Below are 16,996 nucleotides of genomic sequence, written 5' to 3'. Positions count from 1 at the left end.
ATGAAGTTCTGAAAACCTGGTAATCATTTGCAATAGAATTTTGAGGGCTGGCCTGTATTCAGAATGGTGATAAAATACAAAATGATGATTAATGCAAAAATTAAATGTAAACAGATCATAGAAGATCGAATCAGAAATATTTAACTTTTATGGACCCTCCAGTATTAATTCTACTACTAAGATTGTGTTTACTCAGTAGTCCCAGAGCTTAATAGTCAAATGCTTGTTGAATGACAGAACACTTTGCACCTAGATAGTCTTAAAAATATTTTCAGGACACTTTTTTTTTCTTTAACTTAATGTATTGTTATCATTTGTTTGTATTTGAGGAAGCTGAAGGCTCCTTAATTAGTAAAGCATTACAGATCAATTTTGTCAGTTTACCTGTGGCAAAGACCTGTAGGAAGTAGCACCAAAAGATCTTCCATTTGTGTTTTATTCCTAGTGGATGTTTTAATTTAAAGATCAGATGCTGTTGCCATTTATTTTTTCTCTGTCTTTTGATCTTTTGTCACAATGCTTAGATTCCCTAGATCACTGGCATTTTTTCAACGAATATTTATTGAGCATTATTAGAGCTAAACACTTTGTAGTTATAAATAATATAGACTTGGTCTTGTCCTCTTTGGAGTTTATTATCTAGTGGCTTTAAACTCGTAACTATGCCAATATTTAATTAATTGCAATTTGGGTAAGTTTTTGAAGGATAAAGGTTTTGACTAAATTTATAGTGGTGTCAATAGGCCTAAGCAAAATTCAAAATTATAGACAAAGATTCTCTACTATTACACTAAATGGCCATAGCCTTATATTGGCCCAGAACCTGAAGTAATTTGAGCTGAGTTTAAAAAGAAAAGTCACAGACAGTCCTGTGACACAATTTTGACCTTCTTTAAGGAATTGGGGAAAATGTGGTACAAAACTCCATGTTCACTTCTTATTGCAGAAGAGAGTTGGAAGAACCAGCTGAAAACTTTGGCAGAGAATGGGAGGGGATGGGGACGTTTAATTCTTCTGTCCTATTCCAAATCTGTAGAATCAGTCTCTAGGAGTGGATCACATACATCTATATTCTCAGGTCATTATAGTGCTCAAACAGGTGTTGGAACCACTGTTTGCATATCCCAAGAATTGACTGGCTATTGAATTAGGAAAAAGAGTACCAGTTTTAGCTATATTAATATCCAGATGATAGTAGGATTTTTGCTTAGAACTTAGCTAAATACACTCTAGTAGAAATTGGCAGTGTCTGTATTTTGTTTTTAAAGAGTAAAATTGCACTTTTGGTTTGTCAACTGTGGTTGCCCAGTTTAAAAGTATATATTAAAATTACCTTTTGTGTTAAATTTTTTAAATTTTTTTTCCCCTAGGAACTAAACAACTTAAGCATATTTTATTGAAAGATGTGGACACTATTTTTGAATGTAAATTATGCCGCAGTCTCTTTAGAGGATTGCCAAATCTAATTACTCATAAAAAATTCTACTGCCCACCAAGTCTCCAGATGGATGACAGTAAGTTTTACTAATGCATTCAGTTAATGCATTTTACAATGAAATATTCTTATACTACAACTATATGTTTGTGTTAAATTACGGATGTCTAGTTATGGATAATTTAATGATAGAGAATGACATTAAATATTTGACTCAATGTTATACTGTTCCTTAAGTAGGTACTTATTTGTGGTTTTCACTTGGATTTTCCTAAAGATATATGAGGTTAGATTTGTGAGTATATTTATTTGTATTAAAATATTGAATATCGTTTTTGAATGTTAATATGGATCATATAGTTTACATTCATGATTATTGTAAGTTAAAATATTAGTGCTTGAGGGGGTATTGATATTTTTCCTCTTCTTTAATAGCTTGTTACCAGATATGATTGCTTATTTACTTAGATTCCTTTAAGTAAATGAGATTGTTGGGAATAGAGCAAAGAATGGGTAAATGAATTGATTTCTTGGGAATGATGAAGAACATTAAAAATATTTATTAATCTTTTTGATGTTTCTGGGTCTTCATTTGAAGTTCAGTTTTGTTCTTAGTGAAATTTATTTAGATCAGTCGTTTTATCAGAAATTAGAATGTGTTATGAGCTAACTTGAGATCTGAAGTAGTTTGATCAGTTTCTTTCTCAGTGAAATTTATATCAGTCCTTTTATCAGAAATTAGATTGTATTATGTGCTAACTTAAGATCTGAAATAGAGGAGGGTAGATAGTAGGCTAATAAATTAGCCTTTGTGGAACCAGATGTTTGTCGAATTAATCGTATTGCCCCTATATGTTTAAGTTAGCATTATACATAATGGTGTTATTTTCTTGCTTTAAAGAACTATTGTAAACTCCCTAAAATATTTTAATGATAGCTTACTTTCATTATTTCTTGTTCAGGGATTTAACTCTTTGTGGGCTTAAAAAATATAGAACTTATTTTGCCAGTTTCATACTATAGTTGCATTATGGATTTTGTACATTTTTTAACTTAACCTTTTTGGTATTGTAATGAAGTGCAAACTTCAAATATAAGTACTACTTTAAATAATTGTTAGCATGAAGCTGATTTAAAGCATGTTATAGGACAGATGAAACGAAAATTTCCTATGTGTTTGGCAGTTTTCTGCTGCTGTTAGATCTACTATACTTCTTTTTATCGTTGAGATATAGATGAAAAGGCATTCTATAAAATTAAAAGCATTTTATTAAATCTAACTGTTTAATTAAAGAAAATGTGAATTTTCTGGTATTCTTTGTTATTTTTTAGTATGAAGTTGACTTACAGAGGGAAATAGATAAATGGATTTGCTGGATTATTGTGTACTCTTGGCAATAGTCATTCTACAAATACTTTTGTGAAAATGTTATTTTATAGACACTACTTTATCCATTTTAAAAAAGACGAGTAGATGAGCTATGATGAATTATTTCTTGATGTCTAAATAGGTAACAGATTTGATGCTATATTTGTAGTTAGAATTTAGTTATACATGGAGACATAACCAGTGTTAGACAACTGTGTTACAATGGGGATATTTAGTTGCCTATAGAGGATATAATTAACTGCACAAGTAAATAAAACTGCTCTATTTTTAGCATAAATCTATAGTTTTTAATCATTTATTTTAATAGAATTATGTCATGTTAAGGAGACAGGTAGTAAGACTGAGGCGAGCAAATACTTATATATCAAGTCATTCATGTTTATATATTTTCATACAGATTTTCTTCTTCTTGTCTATTAATATGTCTCCATACAGTTAGACTAGGTGATTTATTATGCATTTGGCTAATAGGAATGCTGTCGTTTTCTAAAAAAAAATTATATTTATATATAGTACCATTTTTCATGATGTTTTCTCCATCTTTGGGTTATGAGAACTTTGATTTGCCTTTGGTAGTCTAAAAATTTTAGACTAAAAATATGAAATATTTTATCATTTGGACATCCATGCATGTGCTTATATATTTTATATTAATGGCACTTAGAAGTAGAAGTAACTCTTCAGTTGCATATATCCCATAACATTTGTGTACCATGATGAGGTTTTAAATTAAGCAAATTTTAGTTTAATACTGGTTTTTATCTTCATAAAATACTGAAAAGAGTTAATGCTGTTATAAAAATAAACATCAACTAGAAACATACATTTTAAGATAGGTGTTCATAATACATTAAAAAATACTAGAGGGCTAGAGCAGGCCAATTATTTCAGATTAAAATGTTGTTTTTTTCCTTAACAGACCTTCCTGATGTAAACGACAAACAAAGCCAAGCCATAAGCGATCTCCTAGAAGCCATATATCCAAGTGTGGACAAGCGAGAATACATTATTAAGCTAGAACCCATAGAAACTAATCAAAATGCAGTGTTTCAATATATTTCAAGGACTGATAATCCTACTGAAGTCACAGAGTCAAGCAGTACTCCTGAACAAACCGAAGTTCAAATGCAGGAAACTAGCACTGAACAGTCTAAAACAGTACCAGTTACAGATACAGAGGTGGAAACTGTAGAGCCCCCTCCTGTTGAGATTATTGCAGATGAAGTTGCACCTACATCTGACGAACAACCTCAGGAATCGCAGGCTGACTTGGAAACTTCTGACAACTCTGATTTTGGTCACCAGTTGATATGTTGTCTTTGTAGAAAAGAATTCAATTCCAGACGAGGTGTTCGTCGTCATATTCGAAAAGTACATAAGAAAAAGATGGAAGAACTAAAAAAGTACATTGAAACACGAAAGAATCCAAACCAATCCTCTAAAGGACGCAGTAAGAATGTTCTAGTTCCATTAAGTAGAAGTTGCCCAGTATGTTGTAAATCATTTGCTACAAAAGCGAATGTAAGGAGGCATTTTGATGAAGTTCATAGAGGACTGAGGAGGGATTCAATTACTCCTGATATAGCAACAAAGCCTGGGCAACCTTTGTTCTTGGATTCTGTTTCTCCTAAAAAATCTTTTAAGACTCGAAAACAAAAGTCGTCTTCAAAGGCTGAATACAATTTAACTGCATGCAAATGCCTCCTTTGCAAGAGGAAATATAGTTCACAAATAATGCTTAAAAGACATATGCAAATTGTCCACAAGATAACTCTTTCTGGAACAAACTCTAAAAGAGAGAAAGGCCCTAATAATACTGCCAACAGTTCAGAAATAAAAGTTAAAGTTGAACCAGCAGATTCTGTAGAATCTTCACCCCCTTCCATTACCCATTCTCCACAGAATGAATTAAAGGGAACAAATCATTCAAATGAAAAAAAGAACACACCGGCAGCACAGAAAAATAAAGTTAAACAAGACTCTGAAAGCCCTAAATCAACTAGTCCGTCTGCTGCAGGTGGCCAGCAAAAAACCAGGAAACCAAAACTTTCAGCTGGCTTTGACTTTAAGCAACTTTACTGTAAACTTTGTAAACGTCAGTTTACTTCCAAACAGAACTTGACTAAACACATTGAGTTGCACACAGATGGGAATAACATTTATGTTAAATTCTACAAGTGTCCTCTTTGCACTTACGAAACTCGTCGGAAGCGGGATGTGATACGGCATATAACTGTGGTTCATAAAAAGTCATCCCGCTATCTTGGGAAAATAACAGCCAGTTTGGAGATCAGAGCTATAAAAAAACCCATTGATTTTGTTCTAAATAAAGTGGCAAAAAGAGGCCCTTCGAGGGATGAAACAAAACATAGCGATTCAAAACATGATGGCACTTCTAACTCTCCTAGTAAAAAGTATGAAGTTGCTGACGTTGGTATTGAAGTAAAAGTCACAAAAAACTTTTCTCTTCACAGATGCAATAAATGTGGAAAGGCATTTGCCAAAAAGACTTATCTTGAACATCATAAGAAAACTCATAAGGCAAATGCTTCCAATTCACCTGAAGGAAACAAAACCAAAGGCCGAAGTACAAGATCTAAGGCTCTTGTCTGGTGAGGAACAGTTACAGAGTTTTGCTTTTTTCCCCCCATCGAACTAAAAAAAAATCATTTGACCATAATTTATAGCTGGTTCCATTTTAACACATGTTTGCTTCCATATATCTTATGGCAGTGGGAACTGCAAGAGTAATGTGCATATTGCATTTACCTCTTCAGTGACCTTTCTTTATTCCAGTGGCTTGGGAACAAAAGTTAACTTCAGATCTTCCGCAGGACAATGCAATATAGTTATAGGTAGATGACACAGGGTCAGTGCTTTCCTCTCAATGTTGTAAAATACACATTTATATTGGCTTATGTTTACAATAGACGACTTCTGTTTAACTAACTTTGCACAGGTTTAATTTGATTCAGTGACTTAGTCTACTAATTAATGCATTGTAGGAAAGTTAAATATATTAGAATGAATTTGCGATGGCGATAATTATAGGAAAAAAGTCTTTTGAGGCACTGTAATTATTGTAAAAATTAATCTGTGACGGCTAAATAAAGTGCTGCACTCAGAAAAAAAAAAACCCAATTGAATTTAGAACTATTAGCATTTATTATTTACATTTAACATAGTGCTTTGAGGCAAAGGGGAAAACTTGATAAAAGTTTGGAATTTTTTTTTTCCCTTCTCTTTGGGAGTATGTGTCAGTTACTGTTTTTTAGTTTTGATCTATGGAAAAAGTGATTACTTAGGTCCCAGATTTCTTATTTTTCCCTTTTTGTTTAGATAAACTTTTTGGTGATCATTTCAGCATAGTTAATATTATTAAATAGGGATTTTTGGGTTTTTTTGTTTTTGTTTTTTTTGTGTGGTTGTGTGTTGCAAAAAGAGTAAAATCCCTATTGGGAAGAAAGAAAAAATACTACTTTTTAAGAAGGTTTGGAACAAATGTAGATGTGTAAAATGCAATTTAAAATAAGGAGTAGACTCCCTATACTTGTTTTTGCAAGTCTCTACATATTTTTAAAGTTTACCTGCAGTACCTGTGTCCCTTGTGTTAAGGCATTTAATTTAATATATTAGTATTAAATTAGTTTTGGATTCAGGTTCTAAAGCAATATAGTTTGAGTGCTGAGTAGGTTAAATGTTGTGGTTTGATTATCACACATTTTTTTATTTGTGGAAAACTTGAGATGAAACCATTCTTTAGAAGTCATTTACTATTGTATAATTTTAAAAACAAGGTTTTATTGGTAAACTCAAAAGTGTTCATTTATTCCCATTTCTCCTCAGATAACTTCAAGTGATGTACGAAAAGGTTTGGAGTTCATTTTTGTGGAAAGACTTTAAATTGGTGTTAGAACCACTAAACGTCTTCAAATGGTACTATGAGGAAAAAAAAAGAAAAACATTTTCATAAATATTCGACTGTAACTGCTGTTTTCTGACTAAAATAATAACCATCTAACAACCACTTGTTTCAAAGGCACTGCCTTTTCCAGCACTTTGATGTAGCTGTGACATTACATAATGTCATCACAGTCCATCAGCTAACCACCCTTGACCTTGTGCATTTGGTCTACAGATTCTACAAAAAAAAGTTGCAAATTTTCTTTTCCAAATAACTTGTTGATTAAAGCGATCAACAACCTGAAGAAAATATCACCACTGGTGATTTTTAATTGACAAAGACTTTGTATCTTAGTGATTTTGGTTTAGTTCCACTTTATTTGGAAAAATTTTTATCTGAATTGTACAGAAAGATGATTTCCTAGTGAGTGTACGTTAGGACTAAAAGACAGATTAGTGTCAATGCATTATACATATTTAGCCTACTAAATATTTGTAATTCTTTTTACATCCATTTATTTCTAACTTGTTCTCCAGCACTTATTTTTGTTTGAAAGTTTTATTCTAAAATATATACTATAGGAAAGTTCCAGTTCATTTTCATCCATGGATCATTACAGTTTTCATTTGTAAACATATGAGGTCTTTATGAAAATTAAACATTCCCCTCTTTTTCTTTAAATTTTATACAAAGCACTTTAATGATAGATGCAACTTAATTTTTCAGTTTCTATTTTTTTTTAAAGACCACACATTTACTAATGTTAATATGAAGGTAGTAAATAGCTTACTGATATTTTATGGATACAGACAATCCATGCACAACCACTTGTTATGATACTAGTTTATTTCTTTAGATATTGCTAAAAAAGGAAGATGGGGGTGTAAATCCTGATTTCTTTTCTCCCAAGTAAAATCTTAAATGACCACTTTAGATAATATTTGATTCCTACTATAAAATTTGGAAAATAATGAATTCTCATCCATTTTTTATAATCAAGATTTTAGGAAAAACAGAAGTACATCTATATGAAATTTTGGACAGGTTTTTGTGTATCAATATTTTGTACTTTTTAGGGAATATTTTATTTTTTAGTAATTTTTGTCAAATTATAATTATAAAAGGTACAGCAGAGAATATACCATGTTTTTACATAGGTTCGTACCTGTACTTAGGAGGGACCCTGTCCATCTATATACTTTTTGTACAAAATTTTAAAATGTTGAAGATCCATAAGGTCATAATAAAATGCTCTTATAGCTAGAAAAACATTTACCTTCCCAGTGCTTTGCACTAAAATATACTGTGAAAGGAAACTAGAAAGACTGTAACTGTTGCTGGAAATGTTCTATATTGAATGTACATGCTCTTGTTGGAAAAATGTACTATATGTGATGGAAATAAACCAGACTGAGTTATTTCAGCTAAATGTGCTGAACAAAGGTGCATTGGTTGAAACTTAAATGTTTTATTATCAAATTTAAATTTATTCAGTGACTGAGCAGCTACACTTGAATTATATCCTGATAGTTTTATTTTTAAGAATTAGAGTGATAATTTCTCTTTAATTTAAAAACAGATTTACTTTTCCACAGATGGAAAACTTGTACTTACAGTTCTAACTTTAATGATTATAATAGTGTAATATATTTAGGGAACTAAATGTGTAGGTGGTATTTCATTTATAAACCATCTTCATTAGTTGCACATTATTAAACCTGTATGTTTGACTTTTGCAAGGTGTTATCTTTTCTGCATTCCTACACACAAGACATATTCCAAAGATACTTTCCAGACTTAAGTACCTATAACCAGTGAAAAGATACAAGGATTCCCAAAAAGCTTGAGCTAGCCTTTCGCTACAGCCTCTCATCTGTATGTCGGCCTTTTCCTCTCTGCTTTACTTGTTAAATACTTTAGAGAAGAAAGAAAAATAGCCTGATGTTGGTGGAGGGGAGCCCAATTACTAGAATTTCCTTACTTTATTCACATGTGCGCACATGTCTTCTCCATCATAACTCTAGGGCCACAGAGAGGAATTCAAGGAGGAATTGAGGGTTCAAGGACTGTCAAAAATATCAGTCATTGAGAGAAAAATAGCACTATCTCAGGATTGGACTAAATTAGAAAGGCCTAGAAAGATTAGGAATATTTTATCATAATAGCCAAATTAATAGATCATGTAGACAGAGAAGTTAGAGGCTAAACTGGGACCAGTTTAGAAAGGTAGAATGAACAAGTAAGAAGTGATTGGAAATTCTTTATTCTTTCTATTCCTTTCTGGTCTTCATTCTTTTTGTTTTAATATTGATTCTTGAGCTTCCTCATCTCAGAGGTTTAGGCTTGAGGCTCTTAAGAGGCCTAGGAAGTTTGTGCCAGAAACTTTTCTACGTGTAGGCTATATAAACCAATATTTATAGCACTTTTTGTTATTGTCGGGAGGAGTAGTTGCAAGTAAAGGACTGTCAAACTGCTTATATTAAGACCTATCTCTGGCTACAGATTATATCCACCTTTGCTGCTATTTGATCAGTTAAGAGTTTTTCCTATAGAATTCAACTCATCCTTCCTGAAGATACCTTCCATTCCTAAGTGTGGTGGAAGAGGAGAAACAAAAGGTATGGCTTGCCCTTCAATTTCCTAAGTTTGGATAGTGTAAGTGAGAGCCGGATGAGGTATGGCTGACACTGGGCCAGTAGTCATTACAACATGCAGATGTACCTTGAGTGCACAGTGACCATTTTTTTTTTTTTATTGCTTCATGTCTCTTTTTTCCCTTCCTTACTCCCTACTTTAAAAAGAAAATTTTCTTCTCTGAGAATATATATATATATATAGTGAAGAATGTGTGAATTACCCATCCTTAGCTCATATATATGAGCTAAGTTTTCAGTTGACACAGATTGCTTATAGTGTTTAAAAGTACCTTCACATTTTTTAGTAATGCGTGTTTGTTTTATTGCTTTATGGTTAATAGGCTGTTCTAGTCAGTTTGCTTTAATGCAGTAGCAGGGAGTTTTGTGGCTTTGCTAAAGCTTGAGTTTCTGGGGATAGAAAGAGGAGTTTCCTAAGTAGGTATGTAGATGGAGAGGCACAAGTGCATATCATTTCCTGTTGCGAAGTTGCAAAAGATCTCTTCAAATAGCATGACCACTGAAGATGAGCTAGAAATGCTGTATAAATGAGGTTTCCAGGTTTCCTGCAGTGGCCTGTGGAAGTATTCTAGATCCTTAGGAGTTTTAGAAGTTACTCTTCTAATGGAATCTATGGATTACCAGGATTATGATTTAGCCATGGTTCTCATAGTTGATCTGAAGCTGAGCTCTAAGATATGTGTGGCATGATGTTGGCTGTGCCGTTAGACAAAATCCGTCTGTACTCTATGCTATTCTTTCCCTCTGACCGTAAGAGCTAATGGAAACCTCAGGATTGAAAAGGCGTAAGGATCAGCATTCTTTAGAAGTGCTGTTAGTTATTTGGTTTCTAAGTCATTAGGCATATGATAGAATGGAGTATAAAACATGTTTCACTTAAACTCATCTACAATTATTTTGGCTTTTCTAATTTTCCAAGTTTATTTCTCACTCTCATAATTTGTTTCTGCATCCTTTTCCTCTGATTTCTATTCTTAGCTTCCAGCTCTTTCTTATTTTCTCTTCTGGTTAATTAACAGAAATCATTAGTACCAAGATAGCTAAAACTTTTTTTGAGAGGGTAAGAGGGCAGAAAGTCAGCTCGTTTCTTCCTGAATCTTAATGCTTTACATTCTGTTTGTCGGGTTTATTATTTATTTTTAAGCTGCTTCCTCTCCATGTATTCACCACTCCCACAGCACAAACAGAAGGGAACATAGATGCATCGGGTTGGGAATACACCCAGAGTTGGTGGTTTTGCTGTTTGTGTTCACTCAGCAGAATTTGCTCGATTGTGTATTTTTGAAGTCAGGGACTATGTCTTGATAACTCTTTTAGTGCCTAGCACATTTTAATGTATATCCAGGCACTTAAAATAAATGTTTGATAATGATATTAAAGTAAGTAGCTTTTTCCATCTCAAAACCTTGCTGTCATATACTTTGAGACTTTGGGTCTTAATTTTATAAACTTATTATCTCAATATTGGTAGATTTCACTTATTTAAGAAAAATGCCACCTGTACTAAAATTAGAGTTTATGATAATAAAGGGAATTCTTAATATTAGCTGCTAATAATAAACATTCATGGAATGCTTATTGTATGCCAAGCACTCTGCTAATCTTTAACATGCATAGTGTCCCTGGTCCACCAACAACCCTTTGAAGTAAGAACTGTTACTTCATTATCCCCATTTTATAGAACAGAAAAATGAAGCTTAGAGAAGTTTAGTGATTTATTCAAGTTCACATAGCTAGTAAATTACAGAACTGAGACTTGACACCAGGTCTGTGAGTACAAAGCATGTACCCTTGATCAGTGTACCTTATATTTGCACATTTTACCGTTTGCAAAGCACATTCACTGCATTACTTTATTGGCAGCTTAGTGTAATGATCTGGAGCTAGATTAGTTGGTGAAATTTTTGTATTCACAAGTTATTTCCTGTGTGACCTTGTTCAAGTTTCTTAAATATTCTATGTCCTAGTTATCTCACCTATAAAATGGGGATATTACCTCATAGGTGGTTCTGAGGATGAAGAATACATGTAAAACAGAATAGTGCCTACCACATTACAATAAATGTTATATATGATTACTACAAGTTATTTTTATAGTGTATCCAAATGTGGAATTTTTTTTATTGCCTCTAAGTTTAGATGGAAATGTGTGCATTAGAAGAGAGAACTTTTATTGCTACATACATATTTTAACTGCTGCTTTTGAATTTAATTGGGACAGTGAAGCTAACCAACTATATTATTATTTGCTACCAGTTCTAATCAGATATTACTGGTTTATTATTCTTACATTATTTATTTATCTTGAAAAAGATATTAGGCAGTTGTAAGCACATTCATGGTATGTTAGGCTTTGTTTTTATAGTTACTCCCCAGAGTAACCGATCTCTCTTAAAATTCTCATTATTTTGTGTCCTATCACAGAAATATTTTATTTTTGGTCATGTGCAAATATTGACATGGAGTATTTACAGCTGAAATATTTCTATAAAACAAAATTAGATATGCAATACTATTAGAAAGCCTTCAGTTGTGGAGAGTGGGTTCTTTAGGAGAGCACAATTTAGGCTAAGTCAGGAATTTCTTTGGTGAATGTGTCATGAAGAGATAAGAAGAAATGGTACTTTTCAACAGTCTTGCCAATGGAAAACAGTGGCAGTACTCCAGATTTCAGCTGAGGCCCGAGAACTGTTAAATTATCTAATGAGAGGGTTTACCCATACATCTGACGGTTCTTGACCTTGCTTTTTTAACAAAAAAGATGATTTTTGAAATTTTAATATTTAGGGACCAGTATAATTTGCAACAGCAGAGAACCTTTGTCCGTAGTCTTGGATGAACCTTCATATCCTGAACTTCATTCAGATGAAGTGCTGGGGTTCCACCACCTGGGTTGTTGGCTTCGTAATGATTCTGATACTCAAATACTTGTGTCAGGTATCTGGAGCGTATTCCTGGCACACAGAATGTTGTAATATTTAATCAATAGAATGATGTGGTTGAAAAAATAGCCAAACCAAAATAAAAACCCAATTTGAATGCTTAAGCAATGTATTTGGGTGTCCTCTATATAATCTGGTAATACTTTCAATACAAGAGTGTGTAATGATATTATGTTCAGAGGAGAAATTATTACACCAAAATGAACCTTAAGTGCATAGACCTCTTATTACAACTCAGGTTTTGAATATTGCCTTTTAATCCCCTTTATCTGTGGGATTATTCTGAAAATAAATTTGCTCTGAGAAATGGAACTGTAGCTTTTAGTCAGACTTTCTTTCTAAGCTGTACAAAAGGGTTTTTTAAAAAAAGCTGAGACACTCTGGGGTAGATCAGTGCTTTGGTAGACCTGAACCTCAATGTACTTGGTAGTTGTGACTGGTAGGTTTTATTTTAGATGGGAAGAAAAAGCAAGGAATACTTCTAGGAAAAATTAGCAAAGCACTAGGGACATTGTGTGCACAAGTGACTGCATTATATGAAAACAAATTAGGGAAAGGATTTTAATGTTGTTTCTTTGAATTTTTGACATATAAATTGTTAGGGTTGTTTTTATATAAGCTTCTGTAGGAGAATGCCATATTATTTTCATGCCTTTTGATCATTAGATATTTATTTGAGTTTCTTGGAGTCTACCATGCTGGGCATTTGTAGATGTTTGAGGCTTTCTGAGCATCATTCTCCTTTCTTTTGAGTGGGCAGGCTTGAAGAGGTAAGATAGGCTAATGGGGCTTTCTTATGAAAGACAAAAACACACCGAACATTATGAATTTTAAATATATATTTATAACATTTATATTCTCAAGTAAAACTTTTTTCAAAACATTTTCATAATTTTCCAGTTTTTCCTTTCTTTGGCCAACTTGACTAGTCAACTATTGTTTCTTGTGATTGTAAGAGAACAAAATCACATTTGCCATGAAATTTGGACACAGATTTAGATACGTACAAGAGGAGGAAACTTTTAAAAGATGGTTTTGTTTTCTGTAAATGTCCTGAATCTCTTTTTAATCTCTAAGTACACAATTGAGATGACATGAATTATTAATTTTTAAGGGTTAAGATATTTTTTTGAAGGCCCTTCTTTCCAAAACCGTTAACTAGGGCTAAATAATGCAGTACCTTCAAACCACAGATACTACAAGATGGAAGACAGACCCAAAATGCTTAGATTGCTAGCCACCACCCAATTTGCCATGTCATCTAATTGCAGGTGTGTGAGTGCATATGCACTCATATACAAACATTGTGCTCTGTGTGTGTGTGTGTGTGTGTGTGTGTGTGTGTTTTGTCACAAGCACACTTTTACTTTGTAGCTAGTAAGGAGTGGTTTATTAGGAGGCTTTATGTAGGGAAACAAGGGACATAGAAGTGGCCAGGCCTTATGGGAATCTAAGAGTAATTGTACAAACTGGCTTCACGTAGATACCAGCTAGGTGTTATAGAAACTGGAAAAAAATGAATACAACTCTAGTGATTGGTTGTTGCCATCTTAGCAGCGAAAGTATTGCTTCTCTGCAGCTATTAGCCCTTTTCAGATTCCGCTTTTTCTTTTTCTTTTTAAAAAACTAATGACCTCATTCTGTATTTTCTCAGTATGGTTGTAACTGCCTCATTACTTCTGCTGCTTGCCTCTTCTGTGTCTTTCAGCTACTTGCTCTCCATATATCTTGGTTCAGTTAGGTTGGGAAAATCCCCCATGCCAGGCCTCTTCATAGATTACCGGTCATAGGTTGCTCTTCACTTATTGGCTGCTCTTGGGGCAGATGCTTTCTGTTGATCCTGTCATTGTGATCATGGTGGCAGAGTCAGTGCCATAAAACATGGTCCTGGACCCAATAAAAGGAATCTTTCAATGGGAATCTTTTAAAAGAGGGACCTGGATAGTCCTCGAATGTAATAATCTTTCCAGGATGCATAGCTTATTTCCATTTTAAAAGTGATAAAATTAAAAGTAACATGGGCTTGAGTGTTAGTTACATCATTGTAGCACCAATAGCCCTTTCCATACTGAGAAAATGTAGGAAAGGGTTTTCTGGTCAGCATCTGCAGTTCTTTTCTTGAACTCCCTGATACTGTGTCCATCTTCGGCTTTGCAGATTCATAGCCTGAAGTTTTCACTCAGCAAAAGCCATTATATTTCCTGTAATGGCACACTAGGCCGTTCCGTCAGTTGCTGCTATTTTCTAGACACCCACAATTATGTTGCACAGTTTGATTTGGTGATTTAGTGAATCCTTAAAATATTGCTTCTGCTTTTCTGCTTGTATTTTCCACATTTAGGCTTACTCTGAAGTAGCTCCTTTATGTCCTCTCATTCATTCCTTCAACGACAGATACTATTGAGTGTTTGTCATGTGCCTGGCACCCTTCCATTATGAGGAAACAGAATCATACAGTGGTTAAAACACAGATTTTTGAAAACCATGCAGACCTGCGTTCAAATTCTGACTTCTTCATGCTATGTGGTTTGGACGAGTAACTTGATTTTCTAAGTTTTACTTTTCTTGTTCATAAAATACTAGAAACTATCTTATAGGTAGGTTTGTTGTGGGAATTTAGAAAAGTTTAATGATATATAATATATTTAGCACAATGCCTGGCTCAAGTAAGAGCTCAGTAAATATGTATTATTACTGTTGTGGTGATCACTAAAATCGCTATCAATTTGCTGCTGTAATACTTTCTAGCACTTAGTTTCTGGTTATCTTGCTTTGCCATTTGATGTTCGTTGCCTTTTTGTTGGAATTAATCCATCTGTTTAATGAAAAGTCAGATGTAACATCTCTGGTAAAGCCAAGATACATAGCAGTTTAGATAGAACATACTATTTTATGAGTTTTTAATATGCTGCCATTTTTGGCACTACCTTTTGATAATAGTTAAAGGATTTGTTGAAATTTTTGATGTAAATTATGTGATTAATATCTTGTAGAACAATGTATACTTTTGGGTAATGAAAGTCAGAAGAACTTTTTTTTGTTGGTGGTGGTGGTTGTAAACATTAGACTATCGGTATATGAACGTATTCTGAGTTTACAAGCAAGAGTTATGTCTTCTCTTTGTATCACCAGTGCCTCCCAGTGACCTGGCATGTAACAAGTGCTAAGAGAATGTTGAAGGAAGATAGAAGGAAGGCAGGAACATTGTATCAGTTATCTTCAGGCTTATCATTAGTCCACAGTGTCTTTGCTTTTAAGCTGCTTTTCCTTTAACTCGTTGTCTAATCTATATATCTTCTCTACCTGAGAGTGTCTCTTTGTTTCTGTTATTGATGGCTTCTGTTGCCTGCCTTCTTTGTGTGAGCCTCCTAGTTTCTGCCATTGCTACTAAGTAACGGTGACAGATTCAATCGCACAGGAGTGCCGTATTGACTGTATGCCCTGATAAGTAATCCATAATCAATTATACACTGTGTGGGTGTACACTTAGTGACTTTTTGATAATTCTTTTTAAGATTTACCTTTGTTTATTTCATGCCTATTGAATTTTGTGAAATGCAGGTCACATCTCACTTCATATTCCACTTCCAGTTCTAAACAAAGCAAGCGTACAATTGTCGATTGCTTCTTCTGTCATTTGTGTAATCTTAGGAGTTGAAATTGATTAGTTATTACATTTATCCAATTCTCACATTTCCTACTTCAGAAATTTTACACTGTCCTCAAAGCCTCCAACCTTGTTTTTGCTTCCTTGATGAGAGACAATCTTGCCTATGTTACGGCAAAAGGTAGAAGACATTTCTTTATGCTCCCTTCTGCATCACAATTATTTTTTGTCTTCTGTTCTTTCTTGGTTCTCTGGAGGAAGAAGTGTCCTTCTTTTCCAAGTCCAACACTTCTACCCTTGCTAGTCTTCTTCCCCGGACCTCCCTCCAGCACCCCTCCTCTCTTTCCCGCTGCCCATCTTCCATCACCTTTTTCACAAGCTTCTTCCCGCCTACATACATGTTAAAATTTCTTTTATCCAAAAAGTAAACTTCCCCTCCATACTACTTTCATTCTAGTTATTACCATCTATCCCTCCTTCCTTTCACTGTCCACTTCCATATGCTCTTATACTACTCTGTTTTAGCACTAACTTCACTAACCGTAACTGTCTATTTCCTGTCTTCCTTCTCCGTTAGACTGTAAGCCTTTAGGAGATCTCTGTCTTGATCACTATTGATTCCCCTGGGCCTAGGGTACTTCCTGGTACACAGTAGGCACTCAATAAATATTTGTTGAATGAATGAACAATATAGAGCCATGCCTATACCATTCACTTGTGAACCATCTGCAATTGTTTTCTACCCCTACATTTCTATTGAAAGTTCATTTGAAAAGCATCAGTGACCCCATAAATGCAAAATCTGGTGTCTTCTCAGTTTTCATCTTGCTTGACCACTCTATGACCATTAATGCTTGCAAATTTACTTTTTCCATATTTTCATGGGCACTTATAACTGGGTCACCTTGGGCCACTGTCAGCATGGTATTACATCCGAAAGAAATAGGCCCCAAAATCTTAGAAAAATAATGAACCTCTTTACTGTTTACAGAAATCTTCTAAGGAGGTCAAAAGGTACAATTACATGAAGTTCAACAAACTTTATGCAAGTTCCCTTTATCCAT

General features: G+C 33.9%; 1 protein-coding gene across 3 annotated transcripts in view; it reads left to right on the top strand.

The window, feature by feature from the left end:
• The window catches only part of ZNF800 (zinc finger protein 800), a 40,954-nt gene that overhangs the window by 7,342 nt on the left and 16,616 nt on the right, over positions 1-16,996 (top strand). For 2 of the 3 annotated variants that reach the window (XM_023528888.1, XM_023528889.1), the window contains exons 2-3: positions 1,371-1,514; positions 3,745-5,437. In XM_023528888.1, coding sequence (XP_023384656.1) covers positions 1,371-1,514; positions 3,745-5,437 — 1,837 coding nt within the window. Of the gene's footprint in view, positions 1-1,370; positions 1,515-3,744; positions 5,438-6,671; positions 8,466-16,996 lie in introns of those variants that run through there. The other variant, XM_023528890.1, reaches the window with a different exon arrangement.

Source organism: Pteropus vampyrus, unplaced genomic scaffold, assembly GCF_000151845.1.
Source record: "Pteropus vampyrus isolate Shadow unplaced genomic scaffold, Pvam_2.0 Scaffold33, whole genome shotgun sequence".
Classification (NCBI taxonomy): domain Eukaryota; kingdom Metazoa; phylum Chordata; class Mammalia; order Chiroptera; family Pteropodidae; genus Pteropus; species Pteropus vampyrus.
Note: the sequence above shows the minus strand (reverse complement) of the source record. Positions and strands in the feature narration are given on the sequence as shown.